At 43.1% G+C, this 17,062-nt stretch overlaps 1 protein-coding gene across 1 annotated transcript in view; it reads left to right on the plus strand.

Moving 5' to 3' along the window:
- Positions 1-17,062, plus strand: part of LOC142088189 (ovostatin-like) — a 32,218-nt gene that overhangs the window by 3,720 nt on the left and 11,436 nt on the right. The window contains exons 5-24 of the mRNA XM_075163269.1: positions 64-116; positions 592-612; positions 1,962-2,130; positions 3,362-3,446; positions 4,125-4,242; positions 4,930-5,050; positions 5,270-5,379; positions 6,246-6,404; positions 7,182-7,409; positions 7,625-7,682; positions 8,920-9,065; positions 9,460-9,609; positions 10,246-10,416; positions 11,008-11,140; positions 12,524-12,605; positions 13,323-13,551; positions 14,150-14,276; positions 15,519-15,640; positions 16,298-16,349; positions 16,646-16,729. Coding sequence (XP_075019370.1) covers positions 64-116; positions 592-612; positions 1,962-2,130; positions 3,362-3,446; positions 4,125-4,242; positions 4,930-5,050; positions 5,270-5,379; positions 6,246-6,404; positions 7,182-7,409; positions 7,625-7,682; positions 8,920-9,065; positions 9,460-9,609; positions 10,246-10,416; positions 11,008-11,140; positions 12,524-12,605; positions 13,323-13,551; positions 14,150-14,276; positions 15,519-15,640; positions 16,298-16,349; positions 16,646-16,729 — 2,418 coding nt within the window. The remainder of the gene's footprint in view (positions 1-63; positions 117-591; positions 613-1,961; positions 2,131-3,361; positions 3,447-4,124; positions 4,243-4,929; positions 5,051-5,269; positions 5,380-6,245; positions 6,405-7,181; positions 7,410-7,624; positions 7,683-8,919; positions 9,066-9,459; positions 9,610-10,245; positions 10,417-11,007; positions 11,141-12,523; positions 12,606-13,322; positions 13,552-14,149; positions 14,277-15,518; positions 15,641-16,297; positions 16,350-16,645; positions 16,730-17,062) is intronic.

Here is a 17,062-nt window from a genome sequence, read left to right on the forward strand (position 1 = left end):
GTGTTGAAACTGACTTACCAATGCTAAGCTGAACGATCCTTTTTTGTCCTACGTCTTTTTCAGTGATGTTCCGTGTGGTCACTTTGGACAGCCAGTTCAGACCTGTTCAGGAGAGAGTAAGTATGAGTGATAGTCAAGATTTTTCAAGCACCCCCTTGGAGTACCTGTTTGCTGAGGCTCTTTCACTTAGAAATTGAATTAAAAGGGCCTGGGATAGGCTTCCTGATGTTTTTGAAGAACTGATGTAACTCCTTAACTTCACACTCTACCCCTTCCTTGCCTTTATAGAGGGCAAAGGGTTTGGAAATCTCTCACAGCGCTCAGATTTTGTAGTCACTTCATCTGCCACAGATACGTAGAAAGAGACTGATTTTTTTTTTGTAGAAAAGATAAATTCACAAACAGGTTATCCCCTTAAAATTATCTTTTTAATTACAGACATGAGTTTCAAATTGTTTGCTTGACCCAGTGTTCTGTATCCGGAGAAAGCTGTTCACAGCCTTCTTTATGTTCTAGTATTTTTCAAGCTCCACAGTTAATTTCTTGATGTTTTGATCTTTTTTTTTTATTTCTCTTTTTTTCCTCTTCCAGTATCCCCGAATCATCATTGAGGTAAGAGATGCAACATGTCATTAAAGCACAAGTTGCTTTAGAAAGGCTGTGTATGCTTCGTCATTCCCCATAGTGTCAATAGCTGAGGGACCCAAAGCACACTGTCTAAAGCCAAAGGACTTGAGGTTGAATAGTGGCAGTACCCGTTATCAAACACTAGAGGAGAAGAAATCAGCAGAACTGGAGACATTAGTCAGAGATGGCATGGGGTTGTTGCTGTGTCTTTTTGTTAGGATTTGAACAAGAGCATTCAGTGTAGTCTTACTTTGGTAGGACTACAGGAAATGGGCTGGTGAAATAGCCTCATTCTCATAGGCGTAAGAATAGTAACTTTCTGAAATGTCACATTCTGCTGGGGGACAGGCTAACAATGAATCAGTCTTCTGCTGCATTTTACATCATTAGATCTCAAAGCACTTTCTAAGGGAGGCCAGCATAATATTCCCATTTTACAGAAGGAGGAGTTGAGTCAGAAAGACTTACGCTAGAAGAGCTACAGATAAGCAGAGTCCAAATCTTGTACTATTCCTAGAGATCTGAGATCATCTGGCAGTGTAGCTAATTTCCAGTTAAACATAAACTCAGGCTTGTTTAATGAACAAACAGATCTGGAAAATTAGCGGGAAGTCAGAGTATATGTGATCAGTCCAAACTCACATTCACACTGTGATGCTCTTAGCTAACATGCCAGGATACTGTCCTGGTTCTGGCTGGGACAGAGTTAACTTTCTTCCCAGTAGCTGGGGGTGTGCTGTGTTTTGGGGTTGGTATGAGAGGAGCGTTGATGGCCCATTGATGCTTTGGTTGTTGCTGGGTGGTGCTTGCACCGGGGAGACCTTTGGTTTCTCTTTTCGGCCTCCCATGCCCTGCCACATGCAGGGCAAGCTGCGGGGGGCGGAGCACAGCCGGAGTGGTTGACCCAGCTGGCCAATGGGGTATTCTATACCACGTGACATCATGCTCAGTATAAAAACCGGGGGGGGTGGGGGGCTCGCCCCCCATTGGTGACACGCGGTCGGCGGTCGGTGAGCAGTTGCATTGTGCATCACCTGATTTGTATATTGTTATTGTCGTTATCATTGTTACTATTACTGTTCTACTTTGGTTTATTTCAATTATTAAACTGTTTTTATCTCAACCCGGGAGTTTTCCTACTTGTGCCCTCCCGATTCTCTCCCCCATCCCACCGGAGGCGGGGGGGGGGGGGGGGGGGGGGGGGGCAAGCGGCTGCATGGGGTTTATTTGCTGGCTGGGGTTAAACCATGACAGATATAAAACTTAAAAGAAGGCAAGAAGACAAGAAACAGGGTGATAAAGGTTTTGATACATCTCTTTCTCCCACTCCCCAGGATCCAGAGCAAAACAAGATCTTCCAGTGGTTGGAGGTAGCATCTAAGCATGGAATTGTCCAGCTCTCCTTTCCACTAATCCCGGAGCCTATTCTGGGAACCTACCACATCACTGTGGAGAAGAACTCGGGTGAAAAAGAGTTCCAGTTTTTCACAGTGGAGGAATATGGTAAGCAAAGGCTGTGAACTGCCCTGCATGACCAATGAGGCTGGCTCTGCCTAAGTCAGATAGGAGCTGCTAGTGCAGAGTTTAAGTGCTTTGAATTCTCCGCTTCATGCCTGAGAAAGAAAGACATGGAAAGAGCTGGGTGGAGAAAGTGAAGGCAATAAAGGAAAAAAAAAATGTTGAAAAAGGCAGCATTTTTCCAGAATTAAATTAGGAGTCTAATTTTTTTCTGGGCTTGGCATAAAGTCACTGTGTGACTTTGGGATCCACATCCTATCACTCAGGCCTTACACTCTCCATCTGTTCAGAGGCAAGATCAATGAGTCAGGCCCATCCTGTTTTGTGGAGGTCATCAGTGTGTAAAGAGCACCAGGCTAAAATATGCAGTAGAAATCTGAAGATATTAACTATCAGAGAGATTAAATAATAGGTACCAGACTGTTACTGGGGAAGGCTGGATAGCCAGTGGAAGCACAGGATGGAAAACAATGGGTAGTGGAGATGCCAAAGCTCTCGTAGTGATCTGCTTACTCTCTGGAATAGACCATATCACGAAAGTTGCTAAATTCATTTTGATTTTACAAGTTTTCTCATCTTTTAGTAGCAGGTTTTCCTTAGTAGTCCCCGGGGAAGGCTTGGACAACTCCCAGTTGTCTGGTTTTTTTGCAATAAAGCACCTCTCCTCCTTACCCTCCAGAGGTCTTTCATACCTTCCAGTCTCCTGTGTACAGATGCATGAGAAAAAGACCTTTTCCAGCTATGTTGTCATTATTGCTGCTGACCTGGGCCAAAAGATAAGCTGGCAAAAGGGAGTGACAGTGACCTGTTTGATTTTACTATTTCACTTAATCTGTTGCTTTTCTCCTTCAATGGGGCTGGATTGCGTGATAACTTCTGTTCTCCAGGACTTAACTTGAGATACCAGCACTACTCCCACCCTTCTCTTGAAGAAAATGTACAGCCAATTAAAATGATTTATCACAGTTCTTACTGTGGCTGTTATAATTATGATGATGATTATTGCATTTTAAAGAAGTTATTCATCTTACCACTAAAGGTTATTTTTTCTCCGATAATTTCCTACAGCCAGCTCTTAGACAGACTTTTCTTTGAACCATTTCCTCTCCCTTGTTGGTGAAAATGCCTTTGCCAACTGTTTTTTTACTGTCTTCCACACACACACCTGCCTGTGGCATACAACTGCTCAGCAGTGATATTCACATTGCATTCCCAGTGCTGCCGAAATTTGAAGTGACAACCAGTGTGCCAAAGAGGATCTCTTTCTTTGATGAAGATCTCAGGGTGAACGTTTGTGCTTCGTAAGTATCAGATCTGAGAACAACACGTTTGTGCACAAGAAACACGGGATAGAGGATGATGTGCCGTGCTGGGAAGCAGGGACCCTGCTGTTGATTCAGAGTATGGGTTAGAGCAATTCCTTTAGCTGTGACTTCCACGACATGAAATACGGTAACTCTCCTCCCGCTACATAGCAGAATTAGAACTGGGAGAGTCTAGAACTACTCGCTAGCTGTTGTTTTTTATTATTACAGAAAAGGAGAGAAATAGTACAAAAGAAGAGCCTATCATTAAGATTGCTGGCTGTGACACTGCCAAAGGGCAGGGTGGCGTAAGCCAAAGGGGTGAATAGGGATCTTTCTGCAACATGTCCTGCTTTGCTTAAGGCACTAAGGAGAAAAAGAAAGCAGCAGGGAATGATATCCCAACCCTGAGTCCAGCACCACTTTCCAGCTTCAGACCTTGAAGAATGACTACAACAAGACAATGATTAAAGCAGGCTTTTTTAACAAGATGCCAGAAACAGCCTAAAAATAGTTGAAGGGAATTCTGCTAGGGCTAACTGGTCCTAATTCCCAGATGCTCTTCTGTCTGTGCTCTGGACACGTCTGAGAGGCTTAGAGCCTGCATTGCTTTGCAATCTTTTCAGGTTTCATACTAAGTCCACATGATTGGACTTGTGTGTCTTCCTCTCCTAGGTACACTTATGGCCAACCAGTGCAAGGGAATGTCCGAATCAATGTGTGTCAGCGGCGCTTTTATAGTCCACGATGTGAGCAAAAGCAGAAAGAAACCTGTAAAGCTGTCACTGGACTGGTATGATACATGTCAAGGCTTTTCTTCCCTGTCAGCTTTCCTACCCAACATGTAGCACAGTGGTTGGTGGCCTCATTCATTTCCTGGGGAACACCAGAGAGACAATCCCAGAGGCATGTTTTTTCTCACTATCTCACAGGCAATGCTGAAAGACCATAAAGGTAGTTTTTACCAATTAGCTTGTTAGGAGACTTTGGTTTTTGCCTCAGAAAGAGTCAGCAGGAGGGAGGGAAGCTTATGAAACTATAAATTTGTGATCATTCCTAAAACACTGGAGGTGTGTTCTTACCAAGTGTAATCAGCTAATCTGTACTGGGAGCCTTTGAGGACTCCCAGTTAATAACGTTAAACTAATGATTCATTTCTCCACTAATCAGACTCAAAGTGCTCTGCTCATAGAGCTCAGGCATCATGCAAGATGGGTTTGAGAAAGGGCATGAGCATAGAGAGGACTAGGGGGAATGAGGAGATAGGTTTCCAGGTGCAAGGGTAGATGATATTGAAGCAAAGAGCTGGAAAGGGAGCCAGGGAGTGAGAAGTGTAATGTAGGAAGGGAGCGAGTAGAAAGTAGGAGCTGAAGAGGTGAGCAGAGGCATGAAGCTCTTCAGAGACCCACTAATACAGATTCCAGTGCAAATTTCCAAACCTTGAGAAAAATGGGCTTTCTCCTTTGTGCTCCTTTTTCAGCTGGGGAAGGATGGCTGCCTCAACAGTGTCATCTCCGTCAAACTATTCCAGCTCTACCGCAGCTATGCCAGGATGTATACCAGCCTCAATGTAGAAAGCATCGTCACTGAAAATGGGACAGGTAACACCAAGTGGAGGTTGGGAGTAGCTGATTAAAGCTAATAGGTGGTACTTTCTGAGAGGAATCTCCTGGATCCCCATCTGCAGCAAACAACCAACAATCACCATTTTCTTCGTGTAGCTCTCCCTCCAGAGCATCACTGCTCCGTAGAGCTTTTCAAAGGAAACCATTTTCTGCCCTTGTCTGTTTCCTCCCCTTTATACTGGGTCTGTCTCACAGGTATCCAGATGAAAGGTTATGACTATGTTGCAGTCAGCCAAGAAAATGACAGAGTGATGTTCAAGAATATGGATCTCTATTACAAGAGGGGAATTCCTTACTATGGTGAGGTGGGTACCTGAGAGGATAAATTTAGATCAAAACTCCATGAGATCCAGCATGATGATCTCTGCTTTGCGCCACTTATGGATGTCCCCTAACTCTGTGCTGACAACTTCCCGTGATAATGTTGCATAACAGTGACTGCTGCACAGTTCTCTCGTTACGTTAAATGCTCCCAGAGAAAATAAGAAAATTGTATTATACCTGGAGTGTTGGGGTCTCTCTTCTGCCATAGTTAAAGAATACCTAAAAGGTGGGTAAATGAAAGGTCATATAAGTGGGGAAGAAGAGTTTGCAAGAAACTACTTCAGCAATAGCTGTGCCTAAACTGAAGGTAGAATTTACCCTGTGTTGCATCACACAGTCCCAGGGATTTTTACTTAAAACAGTATAGGAGTTGGAGAACATTCAAAATTCTTACCACCCTGCACATACAGGATAAACCCAGGCACCGAAAGAAGGATGAGCCGTACAGCATCGTCCTGATATGCAATGGGGACAGAAGGTACGCACAGATGCCCAGGAGCTGGGAGGTGCTACTGAGCTCCATAGGTTAGGTGTTTCTCTGCTAGAGAAGCAGAGGACTTCTCATTAAAAGAATCTTTTATATGAGATCATGTATATAAACAATTCCTTCTCCCTCTGTGACATATAGTTTGTCCTTGCACTGATGGAAAGTCCCTGCCTTTGTCTGTCACAGAACTCCTGCTCCTTCAAAATATTGAGGAGCATTTGCCTCTTAAATACATCTCACTCTTGATTTCTACTCCCTGCAATTGTCCTTAGTGCTTAGGTGGGCATCCTCTGATGAGCAGAACATTTCCCGTTCTTTTGGGTTTTTTTTCTGAATCCCTTGGGTATTCTGTGTGTTCAGATCGCTGTGACGAATGTGGATGGCGAGCCCGTTGCCGATAGGACCGTCCTGCTGGAGCTCAACGAAAAATACCTGGCCAACTATACCACTGACAAGAACGGCACTGCTGCTTTTTCCATTGACACGTTCAACTTCTTTGATCGCAGTTTTAAGTTGAGAGTAAGTAAATACAGGCTTCAGTCTAATTCCTGAAAAAATCCTTCATTGGAGAGAAGGATTAGAAGCAATCGCTGGGTGCTGGCAGGATTGTTTCAGATGAAGAAAGTAGGCAGTCAGTCCACCAACACCTGCAACCTTTGTGAAACTAGTATGAGAAAGCACCAGTGCCTGAAGAGTGGCAGACTGCACCCCAGGAGTGTTCGGGCTGCAGTGGTCTCCAACACCTCCCTACTTTTTCCTCCACTCAGAAGCCCTTTCTGCAGCCATCTTCCTTCTCTTTGTTCTGTGTGCTGGAGGACCTACCTCACAGACTGCCTTGTCTTCCTCACCCAGCCTGGTCCCTGCATTTCTGCTGACAGACACTCGTGCCTGTTACCATCAAATTGTCTTCTTGTGTTCTCATGCCTTTTCTCTGGTGTGATGGGAAGAGTTGAGAAAAAGAAGGCTGTTTGAGAACAATGCCATTCTAACTCACAATAAATCCTAGCAGTTTATTCAACCTGTCCCAATCCTGCAATAATCTGAAATAACCTCCCTATCACAATGTGCCATAGGTGTCTGGATACATTAAGATGTCCAGAAATCACCGCACTCTGGACTGGTGAAGCACAAATTTTTCACATCAGCTTTCACATAAGCTCTTGGCTTAAACAGCCCCACAAAATCAGCTTCCCAACAGAATATTTTAGAGGGAAGATGCCTTTGCCTCTCACCTGCCTGCCATTTTTTTATATTCCTCTTTGTTGATTCTCTGTGTATGACTCTTCTGCTTCATAGGCCAGGCAGGCACCAGATGACTGTGAAGATTTCTTCATCTGGAGGAATGACGATGAGCCCCAAGCCTTATTCTTTGTCCGGCGTTTCTACTCACGGACCAACAGCTTTGTGAAAATTGAGCCAGTGAAGGAGAAGCTCAGCTGTGGCCAGCAGAGAACAATCAACATTCACTATGTCCTGAACAGAGAGGGGTACAGGAATGCCAGGCACACAAACTTCTACTATGTGGTAAGTGCTACCTTGACTCCCAAAACATCTCTTTTCTTTCACCTTCTCTGGAACACCATATAAGGCAGAAATCTCCGTGCCAGACAGTGGTTACAGATCACAGCTCGACCTGATGGCCTTTGAAGCCTCTCAGGACACTACTCAAAATCAATTATTTAAGGGGGAAGGGAGAAGGTGCTTTTGATCCCGTCTCATGACGTTTTTTCTATGCCCAGGTGATGACAAAAGGAAAAATTACTCTCAGTGGCCAGAAGCAAGTCAGCATCTCTGGTGGTAAGTTCTAAGCCATATTACTTACTTGTACTTCAGAGCACCATTCTGAGCACCAGAGCATTAGTAATTTTTGTAAGAAGGGATGAAAGCAGAGAACTGCAGCTAAATCATGTACTACTTCTTAAACCCCATGACCTGTCACCACTCAGTTTCATTTCCTTTTGCTGCAGCATCTAGCCAATCCCCCATATCATGATCAAATTGATCTTGTTAGTTGAAAGATGAAAACTGTTGTGATCAGACACCAAGGAATCTAACCTCCTTCTGTTTTATTTCTTACCAAGGAGTATTTGCAGTTTCACAGTTATTCTGTGAGATCCAAGTCTTCATTGATTAGAAGACTAACACTTTTCGATGTTTGAAATAATAGGTGTCCCATTTGACAGGGATATTTAGCAGTTAACCGCTTGGTATTCGTTGCACTTTCAGAAGTCTCCAAATACCCACAAATAACAACGCTCCTACCAATCACAACAAACTGAACTTTGTTCTTTCATTGTTAAAAATACCTTTTCTTGCAGAACCTGGTCTATTTCCAGTTTTCAGTAGCTGGCTTAAGTAAGCCTCACTCCACGTATAGGTCTTGTTGTTTAGTATTTGTCATTTTTGGTCTTTCTCTGGGTATTCATGCACTATGGCTGCACAGTATAGGTTCCCCTATGGTTTAGGGACAGGCATCCCATTCATCAAAAGGCAGCTATGTCACATGATTTTCCCTTCATTAAATCAACTTGAAGCCGTGTGGTTTTTCTATATTATTGGGGGCTAATACTAAGGTGTGTAATAGTGTGTGACTCACCAAAACTTATGTGAAAGCTTAATTTCCTGTCCCTGCACTAGTAGTTGTCATCCACGTAGATAAGAACTTCATATTTCCTAGTGTTAAGAGAGCTCTCCCTTAGCTCAGGAGACTGGCCTATCTCCTCTGGTGTAGGAGGTTCTAGGTTTGAGACCCAAAGGCAATGTTGTGCTCTTCTCGTAGCAATCATGCACAGATTCCCCTGTCCAACTTCTACTCATCTCAGACCCTCTCTGCAAAGCACCCTGCTCTCAGCATCCTTGTCTTGCTAGTGGGAGCTGTTTCTCAGTTGCTGAGAGATGAATCTTCCAATATCCAACTTCCCTGTTTTTAATCCCTGGTAGATTATGGATAAATATGTGGTTTTTCCACCACAGCTGAGATTTTTCTACTCTCTTTAGTTGGCTTCTCCTCCCCTGTTTCATGTTACTTCCACAGCTCCCAGAGGTACATTCTCCATCACACTAACTGTCACTGAGAAGCTTGCCCCCAGCGCCAGGCTGTTGCTCTACACGGTGCATCCTCATGGGGAGATAGTGGCTGACAGCTCTTGGATACGCAGTGATGTATGCTTCAAAAACAAGGTGAAAACATTTGCTTTCTTATCAAGGGTTATATCAGCTGGCTCTTTGCTGAGAGAACAGCTAGGGAATTACTTCATCAAGAGCCCTGCACTAGGAACGGCCTTTAGGAATGGAAAAGGTACAGATGTGCCTGGGAACATGAGGAGCTGTCTCTGGAATTGACATGTATGCTCAGACTCAAAATAAATTCTCCATGGATTGGGGAGAGGGAGATGACTAGGGGATTATAGAGGTTGTGGATTTTTACAGAAGAGGTATTCAGAAGGGCCATCTAGCGGTAGGAGCTTTGCCCCACAGAGAATAGAGTGAGTGCTGGTGAAAACTGAGATTTAGATCTGTGCTAAGCTGATTGTCCTGATTTCTGTGTGGTTGTCTTGGATTTATTCATTTCCAGCTCCAGCTCGAGTTCTCTGAGAAGCAGGGTCTCCCCGGCTCTAAAGTCAGTCTCCACCTTGAAGCTGCTGCCAACTCCTACTGTGCCCTGAGAGCTGTAGATCAGAGTGTCCTCCTTCTTCAGCCTGAGCGGGAGTTATCTGCCGAGAGCGTAAGCCACGTCCCCAGTCCTGTGTTCTTTTGACCTAGGGACATCCAGAATGACATTCCAATTCCCACCCGTGATCTTTCTGCTGCTGGCTATGTTTTTATTTTTCCCTTGGAAACAGACATCTCAGTGATTGAAGAAAGGTCTACAGCAGTTGTACACTTCAAAGACAGAAATTGATAGTGGAACCTTTACTTTTGGAAAGCATGGCAGCGTAAGACGTCCTAAGAATATGCCTAATGTAAATCCTTGAACGCATAGTTCCTCCCTGAGGAGTGATTCTGTCAAAATTGCATTTTATGACTTAAATAGGCCCTGGGCTATTTGAACAAAAGCTGTAGATGTCAGCTAGTATCTTGTTGGACACCAATCTCCTCTCTGCATATCTCAGGAGTATATCTCCGTGCTTTTTGCTCAAGTCCACCCCACAAAGCCATTGCTCAGAAGAAGGGGGGTAGAGTCCAGTCCTTCTTGTGTATCACCAGCCAAATTGCTTATTCATCTCTAGGTAGGCATCACTAGGCAAACCCACCACAGTCTACGGGATTGCTCAGGGGCCACCATAAGCTTTGAATATATGTGATTTTGCACTTGTCTGGGACCTTCCTTGTGTTTACACTAGTCGTTCTCACCTCCCAGGTGTACTACCAATTTCGTGGGGGCGATTTATATGGCTATTACTACAATGGGCTCAACCTGGAAGATGACAAGCCAGAGAGGTGTACCCCAGTAAAAACGACCTTTTTTGATGGCTTGTACTATGAACCTGTGAATGTCAGTCGTGATGGCGATGTCTACAGGATTTTCAGGGTATGTGCTCTGTGTGGTTCTTTAAGTGGGAGGTATTCCAGAAGAATTCATGCATATTAGCATTAAACTTTCTCAGGTGGTGGTTCTTACTGCTAAGAGACGGCAGCTGATGCCTGAAACTCCCTAAAGCCTCTGACTACCTAGTTTCTGCCTTCTCATCCCCAAGTCTTACTGAGGAAGACTGACAATCACTATTAGATGTATTCGCTGGGATCCTGCCCATGCTTCAGTAGATATTTCCTAAGCAGGACCATGGCCTTGGCTCATGATCTCAGGCATTCCTAGTAAAGATCTGAGTCCATGATGCAGGCCACTTGTTTCCTAATACACTTGCCTGCGCTCCCTGCTGGCCCCATGGCTTAAGACCTAACATAAGCCCCATCATTACTGCTCTTCACAGAACACCAGGTGTCACTGCTCCGTAAGAAAGACATAGAGGTTGGAGAGGAAGAGTTGTGACATTCAGGGATGAAAGGGTGGGATGTGAGGAGGGAGGAGAGATACGAGGTATGAGAACCCAGGTGGGAGAAGTGGCATGTGTTGGTAGCTAGTGCACGCCCTGAGTGACATGATTGATTCTTTCACATTCAGGATATGGGCCTGAAGGTTTTCACCAACTCTGTGCTTCGGAAGCCAGTTCTGTGCAATGAAGACAAATCAGATATAGAAGATTACCCTGTCTATTTTGACCATGGTGTCGCCCATGTCAGTGCCTCTGTCACAGGTAAAAGAAGGTTCATACTGTATCTCCAGTTCCAGTCTGCCTGATCTTCAAAACTGTTGCCTGTATAAAGTAACAGCCAGCATGTTGAGGTTTTTTTGTGGAATAGGTCTATGTGTCCCAGTTTGCCTTTAGCAATCTCTTTCTGACAGTCCTTGCAGTAGAGTCAATTCTCTCTCACTTAGGTACAGGGTGCATACAGAAAAGACAGGGAATACTGGGATGCTACTTCTTTCATAAACTGAAATTAGTTTTTAAGGGTTTTTCAGGTCAGAATCTTTCATCAAATCACAATTCAATTAAATATTTAAAAGGAAATGCCAATGCAGAAAAATAATGGTAATTCCCGATGTTAAGAATTCACACAGCAATTAGCATACTTAGCACACTTAGCACATAGTCTCCAAAGCACTTTATAGATCAGCAAGAGTTATGATTACCTTTCTCCAAGTCAGATTGCTCAGCAAAAGAGCAAAAGTAGCAGTCATAGGTTGCCGCAAGGGAAATTGCTATGCAACAATAGGAAAAGTTCTTCCCTGTGAGAGTTGTGCTACACTGGAAGAGGTTCTCCAGGAGGTTTTGAAATCTCCATTGCCGCAGGTTTTCAAAGCTGAGCTGGACAACACCCTTGAGCAACATGATCTGACTTTGAAGTTAGTCCTACTTGAAGGAGATTGGACTAGAGAATTCCAGAGGTTCCTCCCAACCTAGATTTTTTCAATGATTCTGTGATTCTATGATTCTAAGTCCAGCAAAATAAGAAAGTATTGTTATTTCTATGATATGGCTAGGAAATCTGAGGTACCTCCATGCTAAATAAGTTGTTTGACATCACAGGTGAGTCCATGGCAAAACTGGAAAGAGGCCTTAGTTCCTCATATCAGACCTGTAGTTTGACTATATCAACAAAAATAGTTTTCCAATCGACTGGATATTCAGCTCCAGTTTTAACTACTGAACTGGGTAAAAATGATTGAGTTCCCAGGGAGGTTTGTAAAGCTTTATAAGCTTTGGTGACAATACTGGCTACTGTTGCCCATTTGCAAATCAAAGAGAGCTAGTGGTAGAGTACAGGGAACATGCCTTTCTAACTGGATGATGGGACCTTTCAATATGAAACAAAGTGAAATGTCTTGTGAAATGTCTAAATTTTCTAGTATTTTCCCATGAGAAAGGAGAATAGGTAAGAAATTGTTTCTTCTCATATCTGTTTCTTCTCATACACTATATCTGTTAGAATTTTCCTTTTTTATGTGAAAAAGAATGGAAAAATGCTCAAATGGAATATTTAGTGTTCATTTATGGTGTTGAACATGTCTGACAGCAGCTCAGATTCTTCTGGCCTGACCTCTCTAATATTATATTTAACCATACACAATCTTCTAGATGAGTCAAGGATTCAAGGTGGTGTTAACACTGTTAGGAAATTCTTCCCTGAGACGTGGATTTGGGATCTGGTTCATACAGAGTGAGTATTTTTATCTTTGCTTCTTACCTCTCGTGTGGATTTTTGAGTTGATACATGTTGCTGAAATGAATTCTGGGAAGAAACCATGGAACATATGTCTGCTTTGTAGGTGCGGGTCTCCTTTTCCCATCTTGTTCAATGACTGCTGAGTTCCCAACCTTGCACACAGTGTCAAACCTGCTTGAACTGACAATGACATCTGCTCTGTGCTCTGCCCCCTATCCTTCTGATGGGGAGAAAGAATAAGGGCTAAGACTAAAATAAGAGCATTTTTTTAGGAGAGAGCAGGAGCAAAATTTGTTATTTTTCATCATATTTTTTAATTCAGCAGCAGAAAACTCAGGTTATGTTGTTTTTCTTTCCAGCCTATCATAGCATCTGCAATGAGAATATCTCCATCTTAATTACGCATCCAAATTTAACATTAATCCAAATTAATTGATCCTAATCTGTATGTTTGGGCATTACAGTATTTAAACAAATGATATTTCTAAATTTAAAAAGCTGAATATTCTTCCAAATACTTTTTAACATGTTGTTCACCAGCACCTTCATCTTTACTTCCAGCTTTATAATATTTTTTTTTAAATATAGAGAAGTATCTTGCAGAAAGTGAGATGAAAACAGAAGTACTAACTCAAACAGGGAGCCTATTTTATAAATTGGCTTGAAAATGCCAAAGATCATTTCTTATTCTGTTTTTCTTATTTTCTTCAGTTCCAGGGGAGAGGTCGATGTCTTTTACACCATTCCTGACACCATCACAGAATGGAAAGCCAGTGCTTTCTGCGTGCAGGATGATGCTGGCTTTGGCATCTCCTCACCTGTTTCACTGACAGCATTCCAACCATTCTTTGTGGATCTCACCTTGCCATACTCTGTCATTCGAGGGGAAAAATTTAATTTAATAGCCAACGTCTTTAACTACCTCAACAAATGCATCCAGGTATATCAAGTTCCCTTTTACTTCCTATATGGTTTGTCTATTTCCCAGAGATCCCAGCATTCTCCTGCATAATGCATCAGAAATGCAGAAATAAGTGTTTAACTTACACTTTAGCCTGACACATTACTCTCTCACTCTCTCTCCCTGGACCTGTGCCTGTGTCATAACATTAGGAAAATGTGGCCGATGATCACCGTGGCTGGTCCACAGAAGATAAGAACTTGTTTCTTATCCCTACATAATTTAATTTTTCTTTTTGTGCCTGAAGAAGGAACTTGAGCAGAGGGTATGGGTACTGTGCTGTGCAAAACACAATACATACTGAGTATATTGTATGTAGCAGTAACTCATAAGAAGTGACTCATGACTAATGAGCACAGACATCTTGGTATGCTTCTGTCAAAAACAGACTCTAGCAGTGGGCAGAAAAGAGACACATTTGCCACTTCCTCGAGAAGTGCCCCATCCTTCTGTCCTGGTACCATCCCACAGATTCAGATGACAAATAGCTTCTCCAGCAAGTCTCTCTTGCCCTGAAGCTTGACTTTAGGGACAGCCTACTTCATTTGTAATCTTGCTCCTTCTTTCTTTGTCTCAGATCAGTGCCATACTGGCAAAGTCGAGTGACTACAAGGCAGAAATCCTTTCACCAGAGGGCAACACAGCAAGGGTGTGTGCCAATGAAAGAAAAACCTATATTTGGGCTGTTAGCCCCCACAAACTTGGTAAATTTGTCTTTTCATCGTTTCGATATATCCCTGTTTGGTCTTTCTATCTCTGTCACTCCCACCCTTTGATGCAGCTTCAATAATCCGCAGGCAGGCATTTCTGGACAGCTCCATTAATTGCTCCACGAATTTAGTATTGGACCTCTGGTAAAGTTTCCTTAGGTGCACTGAATGAGCAGTGAATTGTTCTGGTGTTTTATCTCTTCTGGTTTTGGTAGTCCATTTACTGTCCATTGTAGGAAGAACTCTTCACTTGCCACATTATGTATCAAATACTGGCAGAATTTCATGTGCCTATGACCTTTCAGCTGACAGTTTTGCACCTAACCACCTGTATTCAGAAAGAATAAAATTTGCTAATAATTTTGGACTGGATTCTCAACAGGCAAAGAGGACATTGCTCCTCCCCAATTTTACAGCTGTGTTAATTCACACTGCCCTCAAGTCAACATTGACTTTTAAAAAAAACAGTTACAACAGCTTGCATATGTAAGTGCCCCAAAAGTTGAAGTACAAAAAACTTTTAATTAGCAAAGGTTCTTCTCAAAATGAACCACAGATGGACATTTTCTTTAAAAGATTGTTTCTAAAACCCTATAGTCAGTATGACTAATTTGCTTCAAACTCACTGAGAAATATGCAAAGGTATTGTGAGATGAAAACTGGATATGCAGTGAAATAATACTGCAGAGCTGAAAAAAAGAAAGCTGCTGTCTCTCCCTGGTAACTCTGATAATAATGCATTTTGTTCAAAGTAAAAAACTCCTTTGGATTTTGCAATGATTGCAGGGGTGAAATGAGCAACGCCTCCAAAGCTGCTCACTTCAGGGTTGCTCCTCAGCACTGCAGCAGCACGGAGGCTGCTCCTCAGTGTTGTCCCTCAGTTAACAAATTCCATCTGAAGGAAAGAGGCAGCAGAGCTGTAACTATTGTATCACTGCCCTAGGCCAGAGAAAACTCAGCACAAGGCTAAGAAGAGGTGGAAACTGGTAGTAAGTACTGTCAGTTTTTTGGCCAGCATCACCCCTATTGCGTTCCTCATACTAGGGCCCCAGGCAACCACTCCTTGCCACTAGCAGATAGACATGGAGCCTTCATGAAATTTGTTTCTACTCAGCTGCCTTCAGAGAGAATACATTTCTCAGCAGTCCATCAGCCTAGAAGAGGCAGTGAAAACCGGGGGTAATGGTAGACATCGAAGATAACTTTCTTTTCTTGGGCTGGTGGGTGGCTTTCCAGGTGAGGTGAAATTCACGATTACTGCTGAGGCCAAACTGAATACCAGAGGTACTGGAAACAGCACATGCCCAGAAGAGGAGACAATTCGCAGGGACACCCTGATTCAAACCCTACTTGTTGAGGTACGGTAGGAAATCTGCGTGTGCTTTCTGCTTTGTGGAAACTGCAATTCCTACAGCTGTGGGTTAGAAGCAGTCAGCTAGTGTGAGGAGGCAAGGCAGCTGACACAGGTGGAGCTGTGTACAGTAGGCTTCTCCACGTGAAAATGAGAGTGTAAATCACAACGATCAGTGGCATCCACTGTCCTCCTGCCACCGTCTCCTTCCTGGGACCACGAACATACAAGCCCTGACACTCCACGGATGTCAGTAGATATGTAGCCAGAAGGGAGGAGATTCCATACCTTACCTTTAGCCTGTGACTCTTATACTGGGGAGGGGGGTGGAGGGCAGATATAAAAGGAAAAGGATTTATCTTGAGCATCATAAAGCAGCAGCCACATAGGATTAGTTGGACAGAGACCCTCTCAGAGGCTGGAAATGTCTATTTTGTAACTGCTTTCTAAGAAGAAACATGCTCTGGACAGGGTGTTGGGTAAAAGAGGAAGGGAGCCATGGACCAAGAGATACTCTAGTGGAGATAGGTAGGACTGGGTGCAAGGGTGCACTGTCTGGATAACCACATCCACGTACTGTTTTACACTGTTAAATTGTCACGGTGTCATGGTGATATTCTACACTTTTCTCCCTCTCCTTGACCACTTGCCTGCAATCAAACAGCCTGAAGGTATCAAAAAGGAATTGACTCAGAGCTCCCTCGTCTGTACAAAAGGTAAGGCAAGCTCGTTCATTGATTCCAGGGAGTCAGTGGAACTGCTTCACTGTCTTGTAGGTTTTGTCTTACAAAACCAGAGACCCTTCCAGGGGAGGAAAGAGGGTCTCAGGGACAAGGTGCTGGGCTACAATTCAGGCTTTTCAGAGAGACCTTTGACTCATTGGGCAAGTTTCTGCAGCATTTTCTTTACCCAGACTGCAGATCATAGCAGTCGCTGTAGTAATGCTTACAAAGTGAAGGCTTCTGTAAAAAAGATGATTTTAACAATTCTTTTTGTTACATTTTCTCATCAGGCATAACGATTTCTGAACCAGTGTCTCTCAGCCTGCCAAGAAACCTAGTGCAGGGATCAGCCAGAGCTTATTTTTCTGTTATTGGTAAGTTTAGTACTTAGACTAAAAACAAAAGTAAATGGCATTTCTCTTATGCTGCACCAACTGCCATCATGTATACATGTGCAAAACCAATGCAAAGGTGAGGAAATACTTAATCTCGATTTTAAAGGAAACGTTTCCTACTTTGCAAAATAGCAGTGAAAGACAAAAGTTCCTTGGAATTCTCTCATATAAAAAGAGGACAAAATAGTCAAATTATTTCAACTTATATTGCATTTCAGATTATACTGAATTAACATATCCTGTTCTGTATAGTAAAATAGTTAATTCAGCTGAAAAGTAAGATAAGGCAGACTTCTTTGAAAAAAATTATTT

This window comes from Calonectris borealis, chromosome 1, assembly GCF_964195595.1.
Source record: "Calonectris borealis chromosome 1, bCalBor7.hap1.2, whole genome shotgun sequence".
Classification (NCBI taxonomy): Eukaryota; Metazoa; Chordata; class Aves; order Procellariiformes; family Procellariidae; genus Calonectris; species Calonectris borealis.